The sequence below is a fragment of the Euleptes europaea genome, chromosome 18 (assembly GCF_029931775.1).
Source record: "Euleptes europaea isolate rEulEur1 chromosome 18, rEulEur1.hap1, whole genome shotgun sequence".
NCBI lineage: Eukaryota > Metazoa > Chordata > Lepidosauria > Squamata > Sphaerodactylidae > Euleptes > Euleptes europaea.
In genome coordinates, this window is record NC_079329.1 from 19,032,773 (window position 1) to 19,056,558 (window position 23,786).

The window sequence follows — 23,786 nt, forward strand, 5'->3', positions numbered from 1 at the left end:
ATTTAAATCACTAAAAGTTAGAAAGTGGCAGAAGGTATGGCTTAAAGGTTTTGTTCACCTTCCCATTCCTATGAACGAAGAAGAAGAAGAAGAAGACTTGGTTTTTATATGCCAACTTTCTCTACCACTTAAGGAAGAATCAAACTGGCTTACAATCACCTTCCCTTTCCCTACCCACAACAGACACCCTGTGAAGTAGCTGGGGCTGAGAGAGTGTGACTAGCCCAAGGTCATCCAACTAGCTTCATGTGGAGGAGTGGGGAAACAAATCCAGTTCACCAGATTAGCACCCACTGCTCATATGGAGGAGTGGGGAATCAAACCCAGTTCTCCAGATCAGAGTCTACCACTCCAAACCACCACTCTTAACCACCACGCTGGCTCCACACCACGCTGGCAGTTAGCTCAATCTGATAGACCTGTAGTTGTTTCAGAAAATCGGTCTAAATATCTGCCTCAAGGATATTACTGTTATATGTCATGGTGATGACACCGTGGTAGTAGACGATCTCTCACCTTGATTTCCAAAGTGTGGGGATGGGACCCTCATTTCTTCCTTACATGTCTCAAAAGTCTCATTCCTTCGAAGCATCAAACATCTCATAGCTGTGTCAGAGCTATTGTTGTCTTCCACTGAGCTGGAGTCTCTTCCTACACAGAGCTGAGTTCATTGAAATGTTCTTGTGGCTTGCAAGCGTTCTCTTTTAAAATAACATTTCCTCTATTCAGATCCAGTCCCTAGAGTGCTGGCACATTCTAATCTATAGAACTGATACAATATTTCCCAAATGTGAAAGGAGCATGCACAGAAGAGAGTTTTTATTTTCCCTTGTGCCTGTGTATAGCAAAGGGAAGAATACATTGCTTAGGATGTATATCTGCCATATACACAGAATGAATCACAAAGAGAGTTTCTGTTTCCAGATTCCAATCTTTCATTTACAGCATATTTCAAGATATTAAGAAAGCACCACCAATAGACAGACTAGGGTTGCCAAACTCCAGGTAATTGTGAAAGAAGACACCTCTGTACTAGTACCACAATCAGCACAGAAGCGAATATATATAACAAAGTGCAAAATATATATATAATGAATGCTACACAACATACAATCAATCATACAATGAAACATATAAGCAACATACTATCCTAGTGCTAAAATGTACAATTCAATGAATCCTATAAAGTAGTACACACTGAATGGAGTGTCCTAATACATTTCATATAATTCTTGCTTCAAAGCCTTCACCATGGTCCACATCCGGTACCACTGGGAAGAATACCACGTAGAGAATAGAAGGGGATACGTCCGTTTCGAAATCTTCTTCAGTCCACCTTCAATTCAATGTTTAGCAAATCAGTTCCATATCAATGTAATCATTTCCAGCATAGTTGTTTCATAGTAGTTATTTCTTACATCAGGATAGCTAACTGGTTCCACAGCAGGATAACCCAAAAGAGGTAGCAGTCTATGACATTGAAGTCCCTCCCCTCCCCAAACCCCACCCTCCTCAGGCTCTGCCCCAAAAACCTCCCGCCGATAAGGGGAGGGACCTGGCAACCCTACAGATATACAGACTGACCTTTAAAAACCTTTGTGGACTGGGACCTGCACACTTGCAGGACTAGTATGAGTCTAGGCAGGAAATTTGATGTTTTCATCAATATTTTATTTCTATCCCCTTTTGCAGGATGGTTAAAATTGCCAGTGCTTGTGGAATGGCTTCCCTGAGTGTCTTCAGAAGCCCCCTTCCCCACAGAAAACTGTGCAAGGCAGATCTGTTTAAAACGTCTTTTTGCTAGCAGTATTCTTTGATAATGGTTACTCTTTGGGGTGGTTTTAAATTGCTGTGAGGCAGAATGTTTAATGGGGGTTTAGATACCATTATTCTAGGGTTTGGGGAGGGGAGGGACTTTAATGGGCTATAATGCCATAGAGTTCACCTTCCAAAGTGGCCATTTTCTCCAGGTGAATGGATCTCTGTTGCCTGGAGATCAGTTGTAACAGTGGGAGATCTCCAGCCGCCACCTGGAGGCTGGCAACCTCTTTGCTACTTCCATGCCATCTGAGCCTCCCTGTGTCCTCTTGCTGAGGCTAACCTTAGCGTTACCAACCTCCAGGTACTAGCTGGAGATCTCCTGCTATTACAACTGATCTCCAGCTGATAGAGATCAGTTCACCTGGAGAAAATGGCTGCTTTGGCAATTGGACTCTATGGCATTGAAGTCCCTCCCCACACAAAACTGCACCCTCCTCAGGCTCCACCCTAAAAACCTCCTGCCAGTGGTGAAGAGGGATCTGGCAACCCTAGCTAACCTGGCTGCACCCTCCTAGGGTTGGTAACCCTAATCTCTCCCCTTCATTTTTGCCCCTTTCCAGTGTCAATAGTTTGTGTCAGAAGCCCTGGTTTCCTGAGCAGAGTTTTCTTCAGAGCTTCTTTCACCTCTTGATTCCTGAGGCAGTAAATAATCGGGTTACAAAGAGGGACAACAACAGCATAAAGAATTGAGACCAATTTGCTAGAATTGAGGGAAGAGATGGCTTTGGGGCGGGCATAGATGAAAATGCTTGCAGCATAGAAGATAACAACAACTGTGAGGTGGGAAGCACAAGTGGAGAAGGCTTTCTGGCGGCCCTTGGCAGAAGGGATGCGCAAGATGGTGGAGATGATGTAAATGTAGGATAGGATAGTGACACAGAGTGGAGTCAGAAGAATAAACAAGGCTAAGATGAAGTCTGTCAGCTCAGACAAGGAATTGTCAGTGCAGGACAAGTTCAGAAGTGGGGATACATCGCAGAAAAAGTGGTTAATGACATTGGGGCCACAGTAAGACAGCTGTGATATCAGGAGGACCTTCCACATGGAGATGAAGAAGCCACTCATCCAGGATGCTGCTGCTAGCTGGACACAGAGAGTGTGTCTCATGATCACTGGGTAGCGCAGAGGGAAGCATATGGCCACGTAGCGGTCATAGGCCATGACAGCAAGGAGCACACACTCAGTGCAGCCTAATGCCAGGAAGAAATACAGTTGCATCATGCAGCCCACAAAGGAGATATGTTTGTTCTTTAGTAGGAAGTTCGCCATCGTCTTAGGCATGGTGACAGTGATATACCAGATCTCTAGGAAGGACAAGTTGCACAGGAAGAAGTACATGGGCTTATGGAGGTTGACGTTCATCCAGATGGTCACCATTATTATGATGTTCTCGGTCAGTACCAAAAAGTAGACAATAAGGAACACCACAAAGAGCAAGATTTGGAATTCTACAGATGTGGGAAAGCCCAGAAGAATGAACTCTCTGACTCTGGACTGGTTTTGTCTCTCCATGGTAGCAGGTGTGTTCTACATGGAAACAGTAGTAACAATTAGGGTTGTGCATATCGATAAACCCAAACTGAAAATAAACCCGAAATTGAGTGTTACTCCTCTGAAGATGCCTGCCCCAGCTGCTGGCGAAACGTCAGGAAAGAAAATACCAAGACCACGGTTACACATCCCAGATAACCTACAAGAACCAACCGAAAATAGCTGTTTAGGCAATAGTCGGGTTTCGGTTTCACTGGATACCAAAACCTGGGAATAAAGCTGAAGCCGAATAGCTGATAGCCAAAATAGCTGAATAAATATTCGGCTTTTTTCGGCTTCTGCTTTTCCCTATGGGGATTTTTAAATGAGCTCTGGGGGAGACATTTTTAGAGGTAGAGTTCCCAAATTTTCAGGGTAGCTTCAAAGGACTCTCCTTGCATGAACCCCAAAGTATGGTGAAGATTGGGTGAGGGGGTCCAATTTTATGGGGACCGGAAGGGGTTGCCTCCCTCCTCCATAGAAATGGATGGTAAAGTTTACAATGCTTCTCTATGGAGGAGGAGGTTTACCACTTCAGGACCCCATAAAATCGGACCTTCTGCCCAAACTTTACCAGACTTTGGGGTACATGCAAGGAGAGTGCCTTGAAGCTACGCTGCAAATTTGGTGATCTACCTCAAAAAATGCCCCCACCCAGGATAATTTTAAAAGTACTTACTTTTCACAGTCTGTAATGGTCGCATCCATACCCAAGAGTCATGGGAAAATTCAGTTTCCCATGAATTCTTGCAAGCACTCCATTGCGAGCATTCATGGGAAACTTAGTTTTCCCAAAATTATTCGATGCGGAATCAGGTGGATATGACTGCCCCATTTTAAGACTATGATTTTCTAAGAGCTAGGGGATCTGTTGAAATAGTTTATCTCATCTCTTAATTTTATGATTGTGCATCTCTACTCACTTTTTAAGCAACATTTCCACCCACTGTGCTGATTTCTTTTTAATGACAGTTCATTAGAAAACAATCAGCTAGTTTTTGATAAGCCATACCATAACTGTTTGGGAAACTCCAGATTGAATTCATAATCCTTGTATTTTAAATCTCTGCCATTAGCCCCCAACCATGTTCACTTCCTACATTTTAAACATAGAAACATATCAGCAGTTTAAGAAAAGCAAACATTGTCTTTCAGATTCTCATCTACTGGGACTGAAACGCAGAGATAAATATTCAATTGAAGAAGAAGCAGTTGTTGAAATGTGAGGCCAATCCCCCCCCCAACACCCCCCCAAATCTAGCTTTCCTGTTACTATTTAAGGATGAAATAATTGAACTTCACTCCTTACCACTATCACCATTTAACATTACACAGCAGTGTGTAAACACTATGGTGGCAGTGTGAGGAATCAAGGTTCTGCAATGTTCTACAAATGATTCAGGGGCAGTAATACATTGAGCATGAGCCAGAGCGCTGTAGCTGAAAGCTAATTTTCCCTAAATGGGTATGAGAGGACACTTTTATTTTTCATTTTTTTAATATTTTTTTCAGATATCAAATAATATTTTAATTTTTGAATACTTTCATTTTTTCCCCTTGGGATATAACACACAAAGACTGGACCAAACAGTTTTCAGTTATTATAACTTTTACAGTATACAGAAATGTTTCACTTAAAATTTTAAAAATGGCTCTTCTGGGTCTCTATAATAATAGCTGCGGTCGCTTGGAGCTAAAAGCGATTGACCAGTTTTAAGTGCGTTTCCATTTTTTTCCTAGTGACTTTGGGTAGCGGTATTTTTAAATTTAGTGTCCTTACATTCTTCTCATCAACTTCCTAAGACAGTTTTAAAAAGCATTGTAATTTATTCCATTGTTTATTGGATGTATCACTCTGCTTTTACTGCATTGCCTTCTGCTTTGATAATTCAGTTTTCTGCCTTGCTTATGCTATAGCATGTCTGATACATTTCCCTTACTGTATCGTTTTTTTCGAGAGCCAGTGTTAAGAGCGGTGGTTTGGAGCAGTGGGCTCTGATCTGGAGAACCAGGTTTGATTCCCCAGACCTCCACATGAGCGGAGGAGGCTGATCTGGTGAACTGGATTTGTTTCCCCACTCCTACACATGAAGCCAGCTGGGTGACCTTGGGCAAGTCACACTCTCTCAGCTTCCCCTACCTCACAGGGTGTCTGTTGTGGGGAGGGGAAGGAAAGGTGATTGTAAGCCGGTTTGAGTCTAAATAAATATGCCACAACTAAAATGAAAGAAATTCTAGACAGGCAATCTGGCTTGAAAGTGATAGTATTGGTTTGAAGAAGTCTCAGGTTTTGTGTCCAGCCTCATATAAATCTGCCTTTAATGCTATTGCAAAGTATTAAACTTTCTCTGGTTACACCACACTGTATTATCTGGGCTGACCTAGGTGTAGATATCTGTTTTATAAGATGATGTTTCATAAGGTGGTCTAGTTACTCCCCTCCTCCCAAAAAGAGTATGATCAATCATTTAGATTTATAGCTGAAAGGGGATTTGAACCAGGCATCAACATCTAAGTCTACATTGTCATCTCTATCATAGTAATCCTAATTGTTTTTAAAATACACTTCTCCACATTATGCCACCTGGGCTGTTCACAGTTCAATTAAGAGCTCTCTCAGCCCCACATATCTCACAGGGTGTCTGTTGTGTGAGGGGAGGGGAAGGTGATTGTAAGCCGGTTTGGTTCTGCCTTAAGTCTTAGAGAAAGTTGGCATTTACAAAGCCAACTCTTCTTCTTCTATTATTTTTAATCCTAGTCATTAGACCCCAACCAATTGCAATGTCTATTGGATATTGTCTGATTACACTGTTTGATATCGTGTGATCCACCTTGAGTCTCAGCGAGAAAGGTGAACAAATACATACATTTAATAAAGGATTTTTTTAAAATCACATTTGCAGCTGTTTCAAGTCTGCTAATTTTCAGAATGAATCTGATAATAATGTTCTGGGTAGCAGCAATTGGACTGGTGGGCTGGGTCTAAAAACCTCATTCTGCATCAAATAACAAAAGCAAGCCTTGCCTGGATATAGAATGTGAAGCGGTAGCCATGTTAGTCTGTTGTAGCAAATAATAATAATAATAATAATAACAATGATAACAACAACAGCAATAATAATAATAGGTTCAGTGACACCTTAAAGACTAACAGTTATTTCAATATGAGCTTTCATGAGTTACCGTTCACTTCTTGTATTAAAAAAACCCAAACCAATACCATGTTACCTGTTACATGAGCTGCAGGTGAGCTTCAATGAGCTTTTTACCTTGTCTGCTGGGACGTTTTCTTTTGTGTCAGTGCTGAGCAAGTGAGAATCCTGTTCAGAGAACTTGACAGCTGCTCTGAAGACAGTTCCACTCCATTTCCCCAGGATGATATTAGTGAATGTATTGTTCCAGTAATTGTATACAAGACATTGTCCCTGTGATCTAATCAGAAATAGAGCAATCTGGAAGAGGCTGTGTCTCAGCAGTTGAATAGATTATTTTCTATCCGGAGAGTCTTCATTCCCTAGCATCACCAATGAAAGGCTCCCAGCTAGCAAGCACAGGGGAAGACTCCTCTCTGCGTGAAACACTAGTGGGAGGTGCTTGGGGTGGAGCCTGAGGAGGGCAGAGTTTGGGGAGGGCAGGGACTTCAATGCCGTATAGTCCAATTGTCAAAGCCGCCATTTTTTCCCATGGGAACTGATCTTCTATCAGCTGGAGATCAGTTGTAATAGCAGGAGATCTCCAGCTACCATCTGGAGGTTGACAACCCTAGTGAATACCTTTCCTGGTGCCCACCTAGTGTTTTTAGAAAGTGGGTTGGGCCACTTGAGGCTTTTGCCCAGTAAAGCTTCTGAGTTGGGAGCCTTGGCCAAATAGACAACATAGAGCACTCTACTGTCAGGATCAGGCATTTACCCCTAGCATCCCTTAAAAGCAAATTCATCCAGGCAGGTGGTCCTGAAGCAATAATACTTTATTAGGAGCAAAAGGGTAAATTAAAAGAACTGACTGTCTACAGAACGAAGAAGGCTGCTAATGGCATGACACGGGTAGAATACATGGTTAAAAGCCAGAGAAAGCAAAGAAAGCAAAACAAAGTGAAACAGTTCCGACATAACAGTTCCCAGGGCATGATAGGCAACACAACAGCTGTGGATTGCAGGCTGAGTGAATAACAGGATAACTGGATGAGAAACTATACACAGAGTTTGTGAACCAAGAACTTGACCTGTAGCCAGAGCTTGGCCTGGTCCTGCCAAGAGCCCTTCTTCGGGTGACTTTAGTCAGAACCTGACATATACTTTATGTGTCTAACTGCACCACAACAGCGTAGAGCATATATGCTTGCGAGGCTAAATGTACTACCCTCTGCCTTTCTATGTGGAAGATTTAATAAAATCCTATTTGCGGACAGAGTTTTTCCCTGCGGGAATGGTGAAATGAATCCTTTGTGCATGTCCTTTTCACTTGTCGCTTTTATGCTTGTAGCCGATCCCAGTTCATTGACCCACTGTTCGTAAACAGAGAATGGCTCTCTGGTGAAATCAGGACATCCTATCTTATGACCACACAACACCCAAAAATAATTGGATCAGTGGCAAGATTCTTACAGCTAGCAATCACGTATCGTGAATGGCGTGTAGCTTTCCTTAATGGCTGATTTGGGATGGTTTTATCCAATTTTATTTATTTGTAGGGCTGTCAATTCGGTTCGGTCCGAACTGAAAATCAACCGAATTTCCCCTGATTCGGTGATTTTCTGTTCAGATGGATCCGAACTCAAAACTGGCGGGCAACCGGGGGGGCCGAATTCAGCGAGTTCGGGAGTTTGCGAATAAATTCGGCCAATTCGGCCCCCCTTCAGTGGAGCCAGCTGAAAGGCGCGGGCTGCCCTTTAAACTCATCTGAGCCTCCCGGCCGGGAGGCGCAGAGGAGTTTAAATGACAGCCCGCGCCTCTCCAGCGGAGCCCGCTGAAGGGGGGCGGACTGTCATTTAAACTCATCTGTGCCTCCCGGCCGGGAGGCTCAGATGAGTTTAAAGGGCAGCCCGCCCCCCTTCAGCGGGCTCTGCTGGAGAGGCGCAGGCTGCCCTTTAAACTGACCTGCGCCTCCCAGCTGGGAGGCTCAGATCAGTTTAAAGGGCAGCCCAAGCCTCTCCAGCGGAGCCCGCTGAAGGGGGGCGGGCTGCCCTTTAAACTGATCTGCGCCTCCCAGCTGGGAGGCTCAGATCAGTTTAAAGGGGCCCCGCGCGCCTTCAGGGAATCCCTCTGAAGGCGCGCTGGGGCCGAATTTTCCCCCGAACTCCGGATCCCCCCGAATTACTGGGGATCCGAAGCGGGGGAGTTCGGACTTCGGCACGTACCGAATCCACAAGGGTCAAATTCGGCCGAATCCGAACTGTACCGAATTTTTTTTTTTGACAGCCCTATTTATTTGTACTCGGTTTTATCCAAATGTATGCTCTTCCTTTTTATATGCCAGTAAAGGCTTGTGTTGTGTTGTGTGTGTGGCTTCTGATTGGCCATTGGATATTTGCTTGGCTGTGCAGATTTTTAAAAACACTGGTTTGGCAGCAGCTGCCACCACAGCTCAAGGGTCTTCACTTTTGGAGATTTTGGGGGTGGAGTCTGAAGAGACTTCAATGTGGTATAATGCCATAGAGTCCACCTTACAAAGTGACTATTATCTCCAGGTGAACTGATCTCTGCCACCTAGAGTTCAGTTGTAATTGCAGGAGATCTCCAGCAAGTTTTGTGTGTTAAGTACCATCAAGTCGCTTCCGACTCATGGCGACCCTATGAATGAAAGTCCTCCAAAATGTCCTATCTTTGACAGCCTTATTCAGATCCCATCTTCCAGCACTATATCTTTTTTTCCTTTTGGATTGTCTCATCATAGGGTTTTCAAGGTAAAGGTTGGTCAGAAGTGGTTTACCAGTGCCTTCTTCTGCGCAGTACTAACCAGGGTTAGCCGTAGCGGCACTGCCGTTGCCTACGAAAGATCTTCCGCCAGTGTCACCTTCCACTACTGCTGCTGCCCAGTTGCTAACCTTCAGGGATTCCTCTGGCACCATCCCCATTGGAACTGCCTATTCTCTTCTGCGGATGTGGCCACTGATCCCTTAAGGGGGTGGATGCATCTTCGTCTGGTGTCTCAGCTGTGACCATTCTGTCTTGAGTGACTCGGCTAGGAGTTTAGTCCCTTGATGGAGTCTAGACCCCTTACGGTATTGCTTTCAGCTTCCCTGACACACACAAACCCCCTCACCACGTTAAGGTGGAGGTTAATAACCAACAAAAAGAAACATCTCTGTACTGTTATCATAGGTTAGGAAATTAGTACAAGAATATGCTGAGACGAACGTATCCCAGCAATCCGGCCTGTTCTTCAGTAATATGAACATCCATTGAACATCTACCTGTATTTAGGATACGAAAAATATATGCCTAGATTGCTGTATATGCTTATGGCAATTTATGTACATAGCACTTCACTGATGTGATTTGTCACTTCGGTATATAGAACTTTGCTGTTATTGTTTGTTTGGTTTTCCAATACAATTTTTTTTTTTTTTTTGCAGATATCTAAGCATATTCTTGTACTAAGTACCTGGAGGTTGGCAGCCCTATCCATTTACGCAACTAACACATTGTTATCCCCCCTGATTTTAAATCACCTCAAAAAAGCATGCATCTGTTTGGAAACAAGTTTGGCTAAAAAGTGTCTTACAAGATAATATATGCAGTATTAAAATTCTCCATGCTAGTTCTACCATTAGTCAACATGAGGCTGATCACCTCAGGTGGTAGATTTCAGCTTACCGTTAAAGGGCAGCAAACTACCAATGATTTTGTTAATTATTTCATTTTCACCACCATAATGGCGGGGGTCCCTCCCCCCCATATTTTTCTGCAGGCGCCAATCCCTCCCCTTGAAATACATGTCCTTACTGAGCAAATTCAATAAATAAATAAATAAATAAAAATAAGGACATTCCAGGAATGTTAAGTACTATCTGTCTCACTCAATATAAGTCACTGGAATTAAAACTTTGGAGAGAGACCTAGTACTTCTGAAAACTTTCTTTAGAGCTCCTTTGACCTCTTGGTTCCTCAAACAGTAAATGAAAGGGTTCAACATAGGAGTGACAATGGTGTATACAACAGACACCAGTTTGTTGAGATCAAAAGGGTAAATCCTCTTTGGCCTTGCATACATGAAGAGAGTGGCTGAGAAGAAGATGACAACCACAGTGAGGTGAGCAGCACATGTGGAGAAAGCCTTCTTCCGACCTTGAACTGTGGGGATGCGCAAGATGGTACCAATAATGCAGAGATAAGAAACTATGGTGACCGAGAGTGGGACCAACAGAATGATCAAGGCCAAGACAAAATCCACAACTTCAGCCACTGTCATATCCTCACATGACATGTTTAGCAAGGGGGAAATGTCACAGAAAAAGTGGTTAATAATATTAGGGCCACAAAATGGCAGGCGAGATATGAAGAGAACCTTCAGCATAGAGGCCAAGAAGCCAGTCAGCCATGACCCCACTGCTAGCTGCAGGCAGAGGCGCTGGGTCATGATTGTTGGATAACGTAATGGGTTGCAAATTGCCACATAGCGATCATAGGCCATGACGGACAGCAGGACACACTCGGTACATATGAGGGAGCTGAAAAAGTAGAGCTGAGTCATGCAACCTTCAAAGGAGATGCTCTTGTCTTTCGCCAGGAAGTTGACCAATAGTTTGGGGACAATCACACAGACGTACCATGTCTCCAGGAAGGAGAGATTGCTGAGGAAGAAGTACATGGGCTTGTTAAGCTGAGGGTTGGTTTTGATCACAGCAATGATAATGATGTTCTCCAGGAGCGTCAGGACATACATCACCAGGAATGTCACAAACAGAAGCACTTGCAGATCCATGCTGGTTGGAAACCCAAGTAAAATGAATTCCTGAACCATAGTCTTATTTTTGTGATCCATAGGTCTGTAGTATTGGGGGTACAAAAGTGAGAAAGTGGTGATAAAGAAAAAGTTGTCAATTCAAATAGGAAACATGAAAAATAAGGAAGTTTAAAGAATGAAAAGGAAACTTGAATCATACAGAGGTCACAAAAATATTTATTTCCTATCTTACACAGCATGCATATTGTTTATTTTCAGATTGACAAAGCTCAGTGACAATGGTTGGAACACACTCCATATTCATAAGGTTTGCTCTGAATTTTGTAGTTTTCATAATCCTATCTCAAATGTTAAGAGAACCAGCGTGGTGTAGTGGTTAAGGGCAGCAGACTCTAATCTGAAGAACTGGGCTTGATTCTTCGCTTCTCCACATGAAGCCATCTGGGTGACCTTGGGATAGTCACAGTTCTCTCAGAACTCTCTCAGCCCATGCAGAGGCAGGGAATGGTAAACCACCTCCAAATGTCTTTTATTCATTTCAGTGGGCTTAGACTGGAGTAACTATGCATACACATGAACATACACGAAGCTGCCTTATACTGAATCACACCCTTGGTCCATCAAAGTCAGTATTGTTTACTCAGACTGCCAGCGGCTCTCCAGGGTCTCAGGCAGAGGTCTTTCACATCACCTACTTGCCTAGTCCCTTTAACTGGAGATGCCTGGGTTGAACCTGGGACCTTCTGCATGCCAAGCAGATGCTCTACCACTGAGCCACAGCCCCTCCCCAAGTGCATAGAATTGCACTGTTTATGAGAACACTTTGTTTGTTTTTTTGTTTGTTTTAAATACCCTACATGGGATAAGCCATGTGACAAGATTTTGGAAAATATAAAATTTCCCCCTCCCCCGCAGAATGAAATTCTTTGAATTTTAAACCTTTTCCATTGCCAGACTTTGGCTTTGCCATTGCCCAGATTAATGCAAATAATCATTCCTTAAAAACTAGAGGCATACCTCAAATTCAGGAAGATCTGTCAGATTCTCATTTAGAAAAATGGAAATACACATGAGGAAACTTAATGAAAGTAACTTGAATGTTAAAAAAATTTCAATTGAAATTTGTGACTACTTCCCCCCATGAAGCTTCCCTATTACTATTTTTGGAGTTTAACTAACCATGGTGTATTTCAATATTTTCACCATGTAGTGTTATAGAGAAGAAGCAGATTTGTTCATTATCATTCCATCTCAAGATTTATCCAAGCAGCTCAGTTCAGCATAAGCACTTCTCTCAACTTCTTTTTTATCATGTGAAGTAGCTTGAGCAAATCAAGATCAAATCAAGCCCGATTCTAGATCAAATCAAGCTTGAACTGACTCTAGAAGCTAAAATGACGAAACTTAGACTATTGTACTTTGGTCACATTATTGGAAGTCAAGAGTCACTGGAAAAGACAATAATTCTAGGAAAAGTTGAAGGGAGCAGGACAAGAGATGCTCCCTTCATGAGATGGATTGACTCTATAAGGTCAACATGAGATGGATTGACTCTATTAAGGAAGCCATGACCCTCATTTTGCAAGACGTGAGCAAAGCTGTTAACAATAGGATGTTTGGGAGGACATTGATTCACAGGGTTGCCATGAGTCGGAAGCAACTTGACAGCACTTAATACACACACAGCTTAAGCAAATATTCAAGGTCACTTACATTACCTATACAATTACTGTTATTTTATTGTAGTTTCTACACAGAATCTCGTAATGCGCTAATAAGCCCCCTGTTGGTAAATAGATCGAATGTCTCAGATTCTTTTAACGTTTTCTATTTATTGAACAATTGTTCGCCCCAAATATTGGAGACAGTGGCTCACTTTTTAAAGTTTGTTTTAAAAGCCCGCCAAACAGCTAATTAGATGGCAGTACCAACAAAATGTATTTCTCAATGTAACCGCCTTTTAACCATTTTATAAAGGGCACCTTTTAACCTTTCCATTCCTTTTGTAACCTTTTGAAGTGTGTTTGTATGCCAATAAAGGAATGATGATGATGACACCATCTTCCATGGAGTTAATTTGTAAATTTGCTCTGCTTGTGAACTTTGTGGCTATGTGGGGACTTTAAGGTAGATCTCTCCCACCCTAATCCCATATTCTAGAGAGCAATCCTAAACAGGTGTACTTAGAATCCTACTCAAGCCTATTTAATGGAACTTGCTCTCAGGAAACTGTTCTTATGCTTGCACTGCTAGTTACTGAATCACACTGACTGACAAGTGTAGGTAGAAAAAGTATTCTCATAACTACAAAACAGGAGGAATGAATTGTTTGCAGTGCTTTACAAGTTAAGAGTCTGCACATGTGTTGATACAGTTTTTCCAGAGCATAAATATTGAGCCTCATTTGGAGAAGTACAATGGAAAAATCAGCATCCATTTCCCCCAAACAGCACCCACTGTCAAAACCACCTTTGCAGCTGTTTAAACTCTGTTGCATTTAACCCAAGTGATCCTACTTGATTGTATAAGGTGTTTATGAATTGATAGTATTTTACTATTAATATGAAATGGGGATTAGTATTCATATGCAAAAGAGTGTTAAATTTATAAACAGATGGAAGGGGTGAGGGGAAGTCAATTGTTCAATTTAAAGTTATAATGTATTATCAACAATATCACTTATTCCTTTTTTATTAATGTTAATAGAAACTTTATATATTGTTGAAAAGCTGGATTGAGATATTAAAGGAAAACAATAATTTTTTTTAAAAAAAACTCTGTTGCATTTCAAAAGGAGGCTTGCAAGACTGAGTTGGATAGCAGGTGCTTGGGGAAAGAAATTAAATCTTCACTCTGCATGCAAAGAAAGAGAGAAAAAAACTTGTGCATGTCTATGATGTGCTGGTGAATTAGGGCCAATGCATCTCTCATTGAATCCCTGCTTTCCTGACACCTTTCATCTCTTCGAGAGCATCCCGTTTAGTGCCAGAAGAAATGAAAGATCACAATTTACCTTTTCAAAAACTGAATCCACAAAAACAAATTACAATCCACTGAATGTTTACCTGAGTTGAAGGTGAACCTCGACAGGCTTTTTCACATAATCTGCTGGCTAGTAGTTTTTCATTCCAGTTTGAGTTGGATACTGTGCAGTAAGATTTACAGCTGCTTGAAAGACAATTCCGTTTGACTTTCCCTTAGCAGGCTTTGCTTCTGACAGAAAATGAGCTGCTTCAGGAAGAACTCTATAAGGAGAAATCACTACAACTACCTGAACAGAAATAACCAAGTTGTTAGGAAGTGGAATATGCCTGCCAGAACTATCTAGATGTTGCATAAGAATTCAGCAGATATTCTCTCCCCCTTTAAAATTATCAGGGGAATTAAAAAGTTTCTTTCCATGCCCAGGGGCTGACAAATGTAGTTGTCTAGATCTTTATTCATTTTTTTTTTGCCTTTTTCCTTTTTCCTAACTCTGTTAGCTGTTATGATTCTAATTTACAGCCTCCGAAATCTCAAATGCAATTAACCATTCTTACCAGTGCCTATTTAACATGGTTGTAGAGAAGTGATTCAGATTTCTTATTTTAAATCTACTGATTTCTGTTTATACAGAAACCTAAAATATTCCCACTTTGCATCTTTATTCCCTATATTGATACAATTTGGTCCACAGGAATCTTGGAGAAGGATTCTGATCAGGACTATTCTGGCCACACCAACCTGGTGTTTAAATGAGGCACAACCCACATCCAAATTCCTGATTAGCTGCCAAGCGCACTGAGTGACCATGGACAACTTGCAGTCTCTCTCCTAGTCTCTCTCCTAGCCTACCTCATAAGGCCATTGTGAAGATAAAAAGAATGCAGTATATACCACCTAATCTCCTTAGAGGAAGAGTGCCATAGAAGATCAACTATCTATGTCTGTACACATGTCCATGCCACTGTCCATGCATATAATCCCCTACAATTAAAATGTAGTTACATTCACAGGGTAATAAATACTATAAATATTAAATCAAGTGTACCATAGTAGAGGGCCAAACTCACTAATCCAAAAAACTCATTGAGTCAGGCAGCAAACTAATTGCTTACGTTAACCTATCAAGCAGGGTTATTGTGAGGATGGGACTCCACTGGGAACAAAGGTGGGGTGTAAATAAACAAATAAACGAGTCACATTTGGAAAATAAAGGACCATATAGGTGTTTCAATAATATAATGAGCAACATTGACATAATGGGAAATGAATGCTTTTATCCAACATAGTTACAGAACATTTATCATTTCAATGGCTGTTGCCCAATACAAGCATAGGTCTTACATCAAACATAACTGAAATGCAATGAAGTAAATAGAGTGTACTGTTATGTCATGAAAGAGCACAGTAACTTAATGTTCCATTTTATTTAAAACATTTAAAACTAATACCTTTAAACTTCCAATATGACATTACTTGGATTTTTTTAGGTTTTCCAATAACAGAGAGATGAAAGAAAGAAAGAAAGAAAGAAAGAAAGAAAGAAAGAAAGAAAGAAAGAAAGAAAGAAAGAAAGAAAGAAAGAAAGAAAGAAAGAAAGAAAGAAAGATTCTTAGGAATTTTTAGTTATGGGACAGGGGAGGTGAATCTAGTTTCAAGTGTAATTTCAGCTCACATGGTTAGCTTAATTTGGATTTTGCAATTTGTAAGATAAGGTCACTTCATTTCTCTATGCTCCTTTCCCTCAATTTTAATAACATCTGGATCAGAAAACATTGATCTAGACCTTGGAGAACCTTGCTTTAGTATGAGTAGTTGTTCACAAGAGAAAAAGGAAGATAACATTTAATTCCAAATAGTTTGGCCAGAGCTTTAATTCGGGTAATTTGTAGGTTGTTTCTACTTTCACTTATGTTGGATAAGTTGTTGAGAACTGAGCCCAATAGGGGACAAATTTAGGTATGTAGTGTGAGGGGGAGGGTGTGGAATTTGTCCATGATCATTCACCCCAACTCAGCATAAATCATTGTGAGCTCCTTGTGAGCCGGGCTTGTATGAACTTAGTTGTCACTCATCATGGAGTTACCACGCAAGCTGGAAAAAATCTTTTTCAGAGCTTCCTTTACTTCCTGGTTCCGTAGACAGTAAATGAAGGGGTTCAGCATAGGGGTAACAATAGTGTACACAACCGACACAAACTTGTTCAGATTAAACGAATGGATTCTCCTTGGTCGGGCATACATGAAGAGGGTAGCTGAGTAGAAAATGACAACCACAGTCAGGTGTGAGGCACAGGTGGAAAAAGCTTTTCTCTTTCCTTCGGCAGTGGGGATACATAAAACGGTCTTTATTATGCACACGTAGGAGACAATTGTGACCAACAGGGGAATTAGAAGGATGATGAGAGCAAATACAAAATCCACCATCTCAGCCACTGTCCGGTCTGTGCAAGAGAGGTTGAGCAAAGGTGAAATGTCACAGAAGAAGTGGTTGATGACGTTGGGTCCACAGAAGGTCAAACGGGAAATGAAAAACACTTTGAGCATGGAGATGAGGAAGCCAGCCAGCCAAGATCCTACAGCCAGCTGGAAGCACAGCCGAGCAGTCATAATGACTGGGTAGCGCAACGGGTCACAAATAGCAACATAGCGGTCATAGGCCATGACAGCCAGGAGGACACACTCAGTACAGACCAGAGCTATGAAGAAGTACAGCTGGGCCATACAGCCTTCGAAGGAGATACTTTTGTTATCTGACAGGAAGTTAACTAGAAGTTTTGGGACAGTTACAGAGATGTACCAGGTTTCCAGGAAAGACAGGTGACTAAGGAAATAGTACATTGGTTTGTGGAGATTGCTGTTTGTCCTGATGAGGGTGATGATTACAATATTCTCCATGAGTGTCAGGGTGTAGATCACAAGGAATAGGACAAACAGCAGTATCTGAAGTTCCATGATGGTGGGGAATCCCAGGAGGATAAACTCCTGGATTCTAGTCTGGTTTCCTAGTTCCATGTCTGGCACAAAGACCTGAAGGAACAAGAGAAAATCAAATCATTTGAAAGGATTTGGGGGTGTTTGCAAAGCAAAGCAATATTGTCTATGCTGAGAGATGATATGACATGGAGTAAAGGTATACTTACTTATCAGTAAAGATCCCTTCAGCCCAAGTCTGACTTTCTCTGACTGGGTGGCCCTGGACAAGTCAGTCAAACCTATTTTACAGGGTGGTTGTAGGATTAAAATACCATCCTGTGTTGAAAGCAACACTTCTTCCAAGTAACAAATAAGAGCTCTACATCACATAGGGTTGCCAACCTCCATGTAGTAGCTGGAGATCTCCTGCTATTACAACTGATCTCCAGCTGATAGAGGTCAGTTCACCTGGAAAATATGCCGCTTTGACAATTGGACTCTATGGCATTGAATTCCCTCCCCTCCCCAAACCCTTCGCACCTCAGGCTCCACCTCCAAAACCTCCCACTGGTGGCAAAGAGGGACCTGGCAACCCTACCCAAACCCCACCCTCCTTGGGCTCCACCCCACAAATCTCCCGCCTGTGGCCAAGAGGGACCTGGCAACCCTAACATCACATGTTGGTATCACTCTGCAGTTGTTAGATCCAGGGAGAAAAGAGCAAGAAGCCCCTTAACGACTAACAAAATTTCTGGCAGGTTATGGAGCTTTCATGAGTCACAGCTCACTTCTTCAGCTCATACCCTTCCCATAAATTTTGCTACAGACAAACATTGCTACCCATCTAGATTTAGAGAAATAAAGTAATGGATTAGCATATATAAGGCAGCCCACATCAGGGAAAAAGTATATTTTGGTACTGCTCACTGGGATGGCCACTGCCACTGGGAATGTTCACACATTTATGGTCCTCAAGCAGGACCAGCCAATGATTTGCAGGTATGAAGAACCCATTTCAGATCAAACACCACAGACAGAATTTCCTTGCCACCACATATTATCTCGCCACATATTATCTCACTTCCCTGTGGAGTCAGGGCTGAGTAATGACATGATATATACATAAATACAACTCCACACTTTTGTGGGGCATGAGAAATGTATGTATGAGTTATGTGCTATAATGCATTCAAGGGTTCACACAGCTGTATTGCATATGAATATACACTACTGTCACAGATTGTGGGTTGGATCCAGCCACCTGTTCTGCTGGTGAAAAAGGAAAGAGGAATCCCCTTTCATCATCCCAAAGGCTTTGCTTAGGGCTACTAAACATAAACCATGTGGGGCGGGAGGTATAGTAAGTAGAGTATAGGGCAAGGCTGAGTGAAAAAGCTGTCTGGATCCAACCTACTGATCACTAATGAAACTTATTTCAATGATTTATTAAAAGTCAATATTTCAAACTATCTCAAGAAAACAAGTCAAGCTGCATAAACAGCTCATCCTTTGGGCTATAAGCAATTCTTGTGTTTGCCCCCTTTTTTGGTCTCTGCTTATACTTTATGCAACAGTTGGATTGTTATGCCAAGCACAGAGGGGGTCTCCTTTTATTTGGGGAAATTAGCTGGAGACTAAATAGAGCTTTGCAAGAGGCTGGCGTGGGGATCTTTCTAAACCAATTCTGCCCCTAGGTGAGCAAGCCAAAATGGAGAGCAACCCAATAACGAGGAGACCTTTATGAATTTTAAGGGTTTTATTAAAAGTAATCAAACAGGGTAACAACACACACACACAAACAAACAACACAGAGAGAGCTAAGAAAGTAGAGATTCTGAGATTCCCAAGCAGTTCATAGTCACCTTTCCTGCAGAGCGAGGTTCCAGAATAGCAACTGCATGAGGGAAGGGGGAAAATGACTACATGCCAGGTGTAGGACTCACATCTTGTGTTCTGGATCCAAAATGAGAAGCCACTGACATGTGCCAGGTCTCTCTGTTTTATAGGCAGACTGGGGCAGACTGACTTACAGGGCATGTGAGCAGTGGGGCACAAAGGTAAGATTGCTTCAAAATTGGAGAAAGATTGAGTGGTGAAAAGGTGGGAGCCAGGATGATCAGAATATGAGGGGATTATTGATGACTGTCAATCACTCGGTGATTGTGTTATTGACAGCCGGCAGGAACTGGGGGCAGAGAGGGGAAGGAGAAGATGGGATTAGCTTGCCCAGAGAAGGAATGTAAGGTGTGGAAGGGGAAAACGCTATTGTTCTGAGTCTGAAGTCGTCAGGCAGATCTTGATATGCTGGCCGTTTCTTTGGTTATGCAAAAGGTGTCCAGGAAGGCAGCTGTTCCAGGGGCGAGTCTCTGGCAGAGAGGCTCAGGAGCAGATTTTGGAGTTCTTTGTTCTGCTCTGCATTCAGATCCAAGATGGAGTGCAGGTCCCCTTCCCTTCTCCGGGTCCAGGTGCTGTGTGCCATTCGCAGGTCCCTGCTGGCTCCGTACAGCGAAGTCCGGTGAGGTGCCTGGGATGCTCCTGTGTCTTGGAGTGTGGTGCTGTCTCTCTCCATGCCTCCCCTGCCATTCAGCAACAGTCCCAATGTACAGACATGAGAGTCCAAGGATGTCCATATTACAGGGGGTATAGAAGGGTATTGTTACAGGATCTCATTGGAATCCAGGATTGGTCCAAGTATCTTTACAACAGCTTGCTTGATTGAATTATGTCTTTGTATCCAAAAGCACTCAGCACTGTATAGAATTATTTGCCTTTCTCTCATGTGTGTGGTTTATCTAAACCTCACCAATTTTGCTACATAACCAAGTTTAAAAAGAATTTTAAAGTACAAATAAAGAAAAAGATCTATCACACAAACCATTACATTTAAGTGAACCTAATGAATGAAATGCCCCATATTAATGAAAGGAAAGTTGATACTCACAGCGTGCCAGGGTTTCGAGATGTCAACTACTGAAATTTCCACGGTATTTTTGAATGAAGCCTCCACAATCATGTTTGCTTGAGCATGGAAAGTGACAACAATACAGTGCTGAACAGAAAGGGAGACACCAGGAACTCAATGTACAAACAATGCCAACAACTTATGACTTTAAAATCTAAGGACATAGGAACCAATTGCTTTTTTTCTTCTTGGATATGTCTCTGAAATAAAATCAGAAAGTGCAAAGACAGAAGATCAAATTATTACAAGGACATGAATATCTTTGGCTTTCCACTAGATTAAATCTTGTAAACAGTTCTCTGACCCATCCTTTATTTTCTTTTTAAAAATCACAAAAATTAACTCTGATCATTCCAGTACATCTGTATCACATTCTTCCAACCTGGAATTGACCTGTCTCAGTTGTAGCTCAGCACATTTAACTAGACAACCTCTGAAATCTCATCAGAGACATGACCATTAGAGGTTTGTTGATTATGCTGGAGCTATGCTCCTGTGGTGGCAGCGGTAGCAGCCAGACAAGATACTACCATGCTTCTCCCTCCCGCCATTATAAGTGACCCCGTTGCAACATAGGTGCAATTTTAGATGGTGTAAGTAGCATCTGTGCCACCACAGGGGTCACGCTGACTCCAGAGGCATTTTGCTCCCCACTTTAAGGATTGCTCTGCCCACTTTTTTCTATCAGATGCTTAATCCCCTGGCAAGAAGTAGATCTCAGCAATGTTTTTGGTTCGTTTTGGGTACAGTCCACAAGCAATATTACAGAATGTTTGCTTCCATTTTATCTTTTTATTAAAACATAATTATTTACATTTTATTTATAGATATTTAATGAGAGTGATTACTTATACCCATTATTATTTATTTTACCCCCACCCCAAATAAACAGGTTACAGATAAGGAGTTCAACACAGATCAATTTAGTTTCCATATTTATAGGTCTTCAAAACCATCTTCCAGCAACAGCTAGCTCTCCCATCTGATAAGGGCTCACTTTCTTGGCTAACTAATTATCATACCCAAATATCTTCTTAAATTATATAACAGCAAAAAAGTGCTTAACTTAGATATCACTAAAAAAGGTGGCACAGCCACGCCACAGTTTGAGGGGGCGTTCCCAGGGTTAAAGGGGTTTGGAAGCTGACTGATTTCAGCTCTGCCCCTGGGAATGCCCTGGGAATGCCTCCACAATACTGGCACCTGCTGCCTCTTCCAGGTTTCCCTCCCAGTGTGGCTGCACTGGCGGTGGAGGAGGGCACAGCTCCGTAGCCCCCAGGCACCAGCGTGTGTGCCACCTGAGCAGAGTAGACATGTAAACTCACGAAAGAGAAGGTGGTTATGATGGACAGCAGCATTTCAAAGAATCTTGCTTTAGTATGAGTAGTTGTCCACGAGAGGGGAAAAAAAAGGAATATAACATTTAACCCCAAATTGTTTGGCCAGATGTTTAATTCTACTTTGTAGGTTGTTTCTAAGTCTTTTCACTCATGTTGGACAATGTGTTCTCAATGCACTCAAGGAATCATTTGCAACTGGATTTTCCTGTATGAAATGGGAAAATCCAGTAGCAAGCAACTAACATAACTCTTTGAGAGTGCATTACTCAGCTTGTGTGAAAACAGCCTTATGAGTGAACAATTAAATCCGAGGACTATGGGTTGGATCCAGCCGTTTTTCCAGTCAATCTTGTCCCATTCTTCTCCTTACTGCAGCCCCCCTCCCACAGGATTTTTGCATATGCCAGTCTCATGATCAGCAGCATAGCCCTCTGGTACAATCAAAGAGGGCACTTCCTCTTCATCCAACAGCTGGTTGTATCCAATCTTTTACCTTTGTCATTGTTATCATCCCTCCATCTAGTAGTAAATTGGGTGGATCATGACAGCCACGAGACCATTAGGATGTCCTGCCTTCTTTGGGTTCATTTTCAAAATTGCATTTTTCTGCCTACCCTGAGTATTTTGCAAATGAACCAAAAGAGGACAGGGCTTCCTGATGCTAAGCATGCAGTAAGCGTCATGGCATGTTGAGAGTCAGTTAAAGGGGGTGAATGAAGGTTAAATTGGCCTGGTCAAGCTGCTGAGAGCTGAGCCAAAAAGGGGAAAGAAATTTAGGTATATAGTATGGGTGTGTGTGGAGTAAGTCCATGATCATCCCCCCGCATCTCAGCATAATTCATTGTGAGCTCCTCATAAATCCAGCTTGTACGGATTTAGTGGTCACTCATCATAGAGTTAGCACTCAAGCTGGAACAAAAAATCTTTTTCAGGGCTTCCTTTACCTCCTGATTCCGTAGACAGTAAATGAAGGGATTCAGCAAAGGAGTAACAATCGCGTACACAACCGACACAAACTTATTCAGATTAAACGAATGGATTCTCCTTGGTCAGGCATACATGAAGAGGGTAGCTGAGTAATAAATGACAACCACAGACAAGTGTGAGGCACAGGTGGAGAAAGCTTTTCTCTTTCCCTGGGCAGTGGGGATACATAAAATGGTCTTCATTATGCACATGTAGGAGACAATTGTTACTGACAGTGTAATTACAAAGATGATAAGAGCAAATACAAAATCCACCATCTCAGCTATTGTCCGGTCTGAGCAAGCAAGATTAAGCAAGGGTGAAATGTCACAGAAGAAGTGGTTGATGACGTTGGGTCCACAGAAGGTCAAACGGGAAAGGAAAGACACTTTGAACATAGAGATGAGGAAGCCAGCCAGCCAAGATCCTACAGCCAGCTGGAAGCACAGCCGAGCAGTCATAATGACTGGGTAGCGCAACGGGTCACAAATAGCAACATAGCGGTCATAGGCCATGACAGCCAGGAGGACACACTCAGTACAGACCAGAGCTATGAAGAAGTACAGCTGGGCCATACAGCCTTCGAAGGAGATACTTTTGTTATCTGACAGGAGGTTAACTAGAAGTTTTGGGACAGTTACAGAGATGTACCAGGTTTCCAGGAAAGACAGGTGACTAAGGAAATAGTACATTGGTTTGTGGAGATTGCTGTTTGTCCTGATGAGGGTGATGATTACAATATTCTCCATGAGTGTCAGGGTGTAGATCACAAGGAATAGGACAAACAGCAGTATCTGAAGTTCCATGATGGTGGGGAATCCCAGGAGGATAAACTCCTGGATTCTAGTCTGGTTTCCTAGTTCCATGTCTGGCACAAAGACCTGAAGGAACAAGAGAAAATCAAATCATTTGAAAGGATTTGGGGGTGTTTGCAAAGCAAAGCAATATTGTCTATGCTGAGAGATGATATGACATGGAGTAAAGGTATACTTACTTATCAGTAAAGATCCCTTCAGCCCAAGTCTGACTTTCTCTGACTGGGTGGCCCTGGACAAGTCAGTCAAACCTATTTTACAGGGTTGTTGTAGGATTAAAATACCATCCTGTGTTGAAAGCAACACTTCTTCCAAGTAACAAATAAGAGCTCTACATCACATAGGGTTGCCAACCTCCATGTAGTAGCTGGAGATCTCCTGCTATTACAACTGATCTCCAGCTGATAGAGGTCAGTTCACCTGGAAAATATGCCGCTTTGACAATTGGACTCTATGGCATTGAATTCCCTCCCCTCCCCAAACCCTTCGCACCTCAGGCTCCACCTCCAAAACCTCCCACTGGTGGCAAAGAGGGACCTGGCAACCCTAC

At 42.3% G+C, this 23,786-nt stretch overlaps 3 protein-coding genes across 3 annotated transcripts; all 3 read right to left on the reverse strand.

The window, feature by feature from the left end:
• Positions 1-2,361: 2,361 nt before the first annotated feature.
• LOC130490724 (olfactory receptor 226-like) lies at positions 2,362-3,333 on the reverse strand. The gene has a single exon (XM_056864533.1). The coding sequence runs from the start codon at positions 3,331-3,333 to the stop codon at positions 2,362-2,364; it is 972 nt and encodes a 323-aa protein (XP_056720511.1).
• A 7,032-nt stretch (positions 3,334-10,365) lies between these two features.
• LOC130490725 (olfactory receptor 6B1-like) lies at positions 10,366-17,252 on the reverse strand. The gene is made up of 2 exons (XM_056864534.1): positions 16,664-17,252; positions 10,366-11,336 (listed from the first exon to the last, which is right to left on the reverse strand). Exons 1-2 carry the CDS (start codon positions 17,250-17,252, stop codon positions 10,366-10,368), a joined length of 1,560 nt encoding a protein of 519 aa, XP_056720512.1.
• Positions 17,253-22,504: 5,252 nt separating this feature from the next.
• Positions 22,505-23,287, reverse strand: LOC130489650 (olfactory receptor 6B1-like). Its single transcript, XM_056863422.1, has one exon. It carries the CDS (start codon positions 23,285-23,287, stop codon positions 22,505-22,507), a length of 783 nt encoding a protein of 260 aa, XP_056719400.1.
• Between the last annotated feature and the right edge of the window lie 499 nt (positions 23,288-23,786).

Bases quoted from the DNA above. Each gene is read 5' to 3' on its own strand.
- LOC130489650 (XM_056863422.1), bottom strand. From the start codon at position 23,287: ATGGAACTAGGAAACCAGACTAGAATCCAGGAGTTTATCCTCCTGGGA.
- LOC130490724 (XM_056864533.1), bottom strand. From the start codon at position 3,333: ATGGAGAGACAAAACCAGTCCAGAGTCAGAGAGTTCATTCTTCTGGGC.
- LOC130490725 (XM_056864534.1), bottom strand. From the start codon at position 17,252: ATGGAACTAGGAAACCAGACTAGAATCCAGGAGTTTATCCTCCTGGGA. The intron at 11,337-16,663 runs TGGTGGATTTTG...AATACTACAGAC, and splicing joins AGACCGGACAGTGGCTGAGA to CTATGGATCACAAAAATAAG.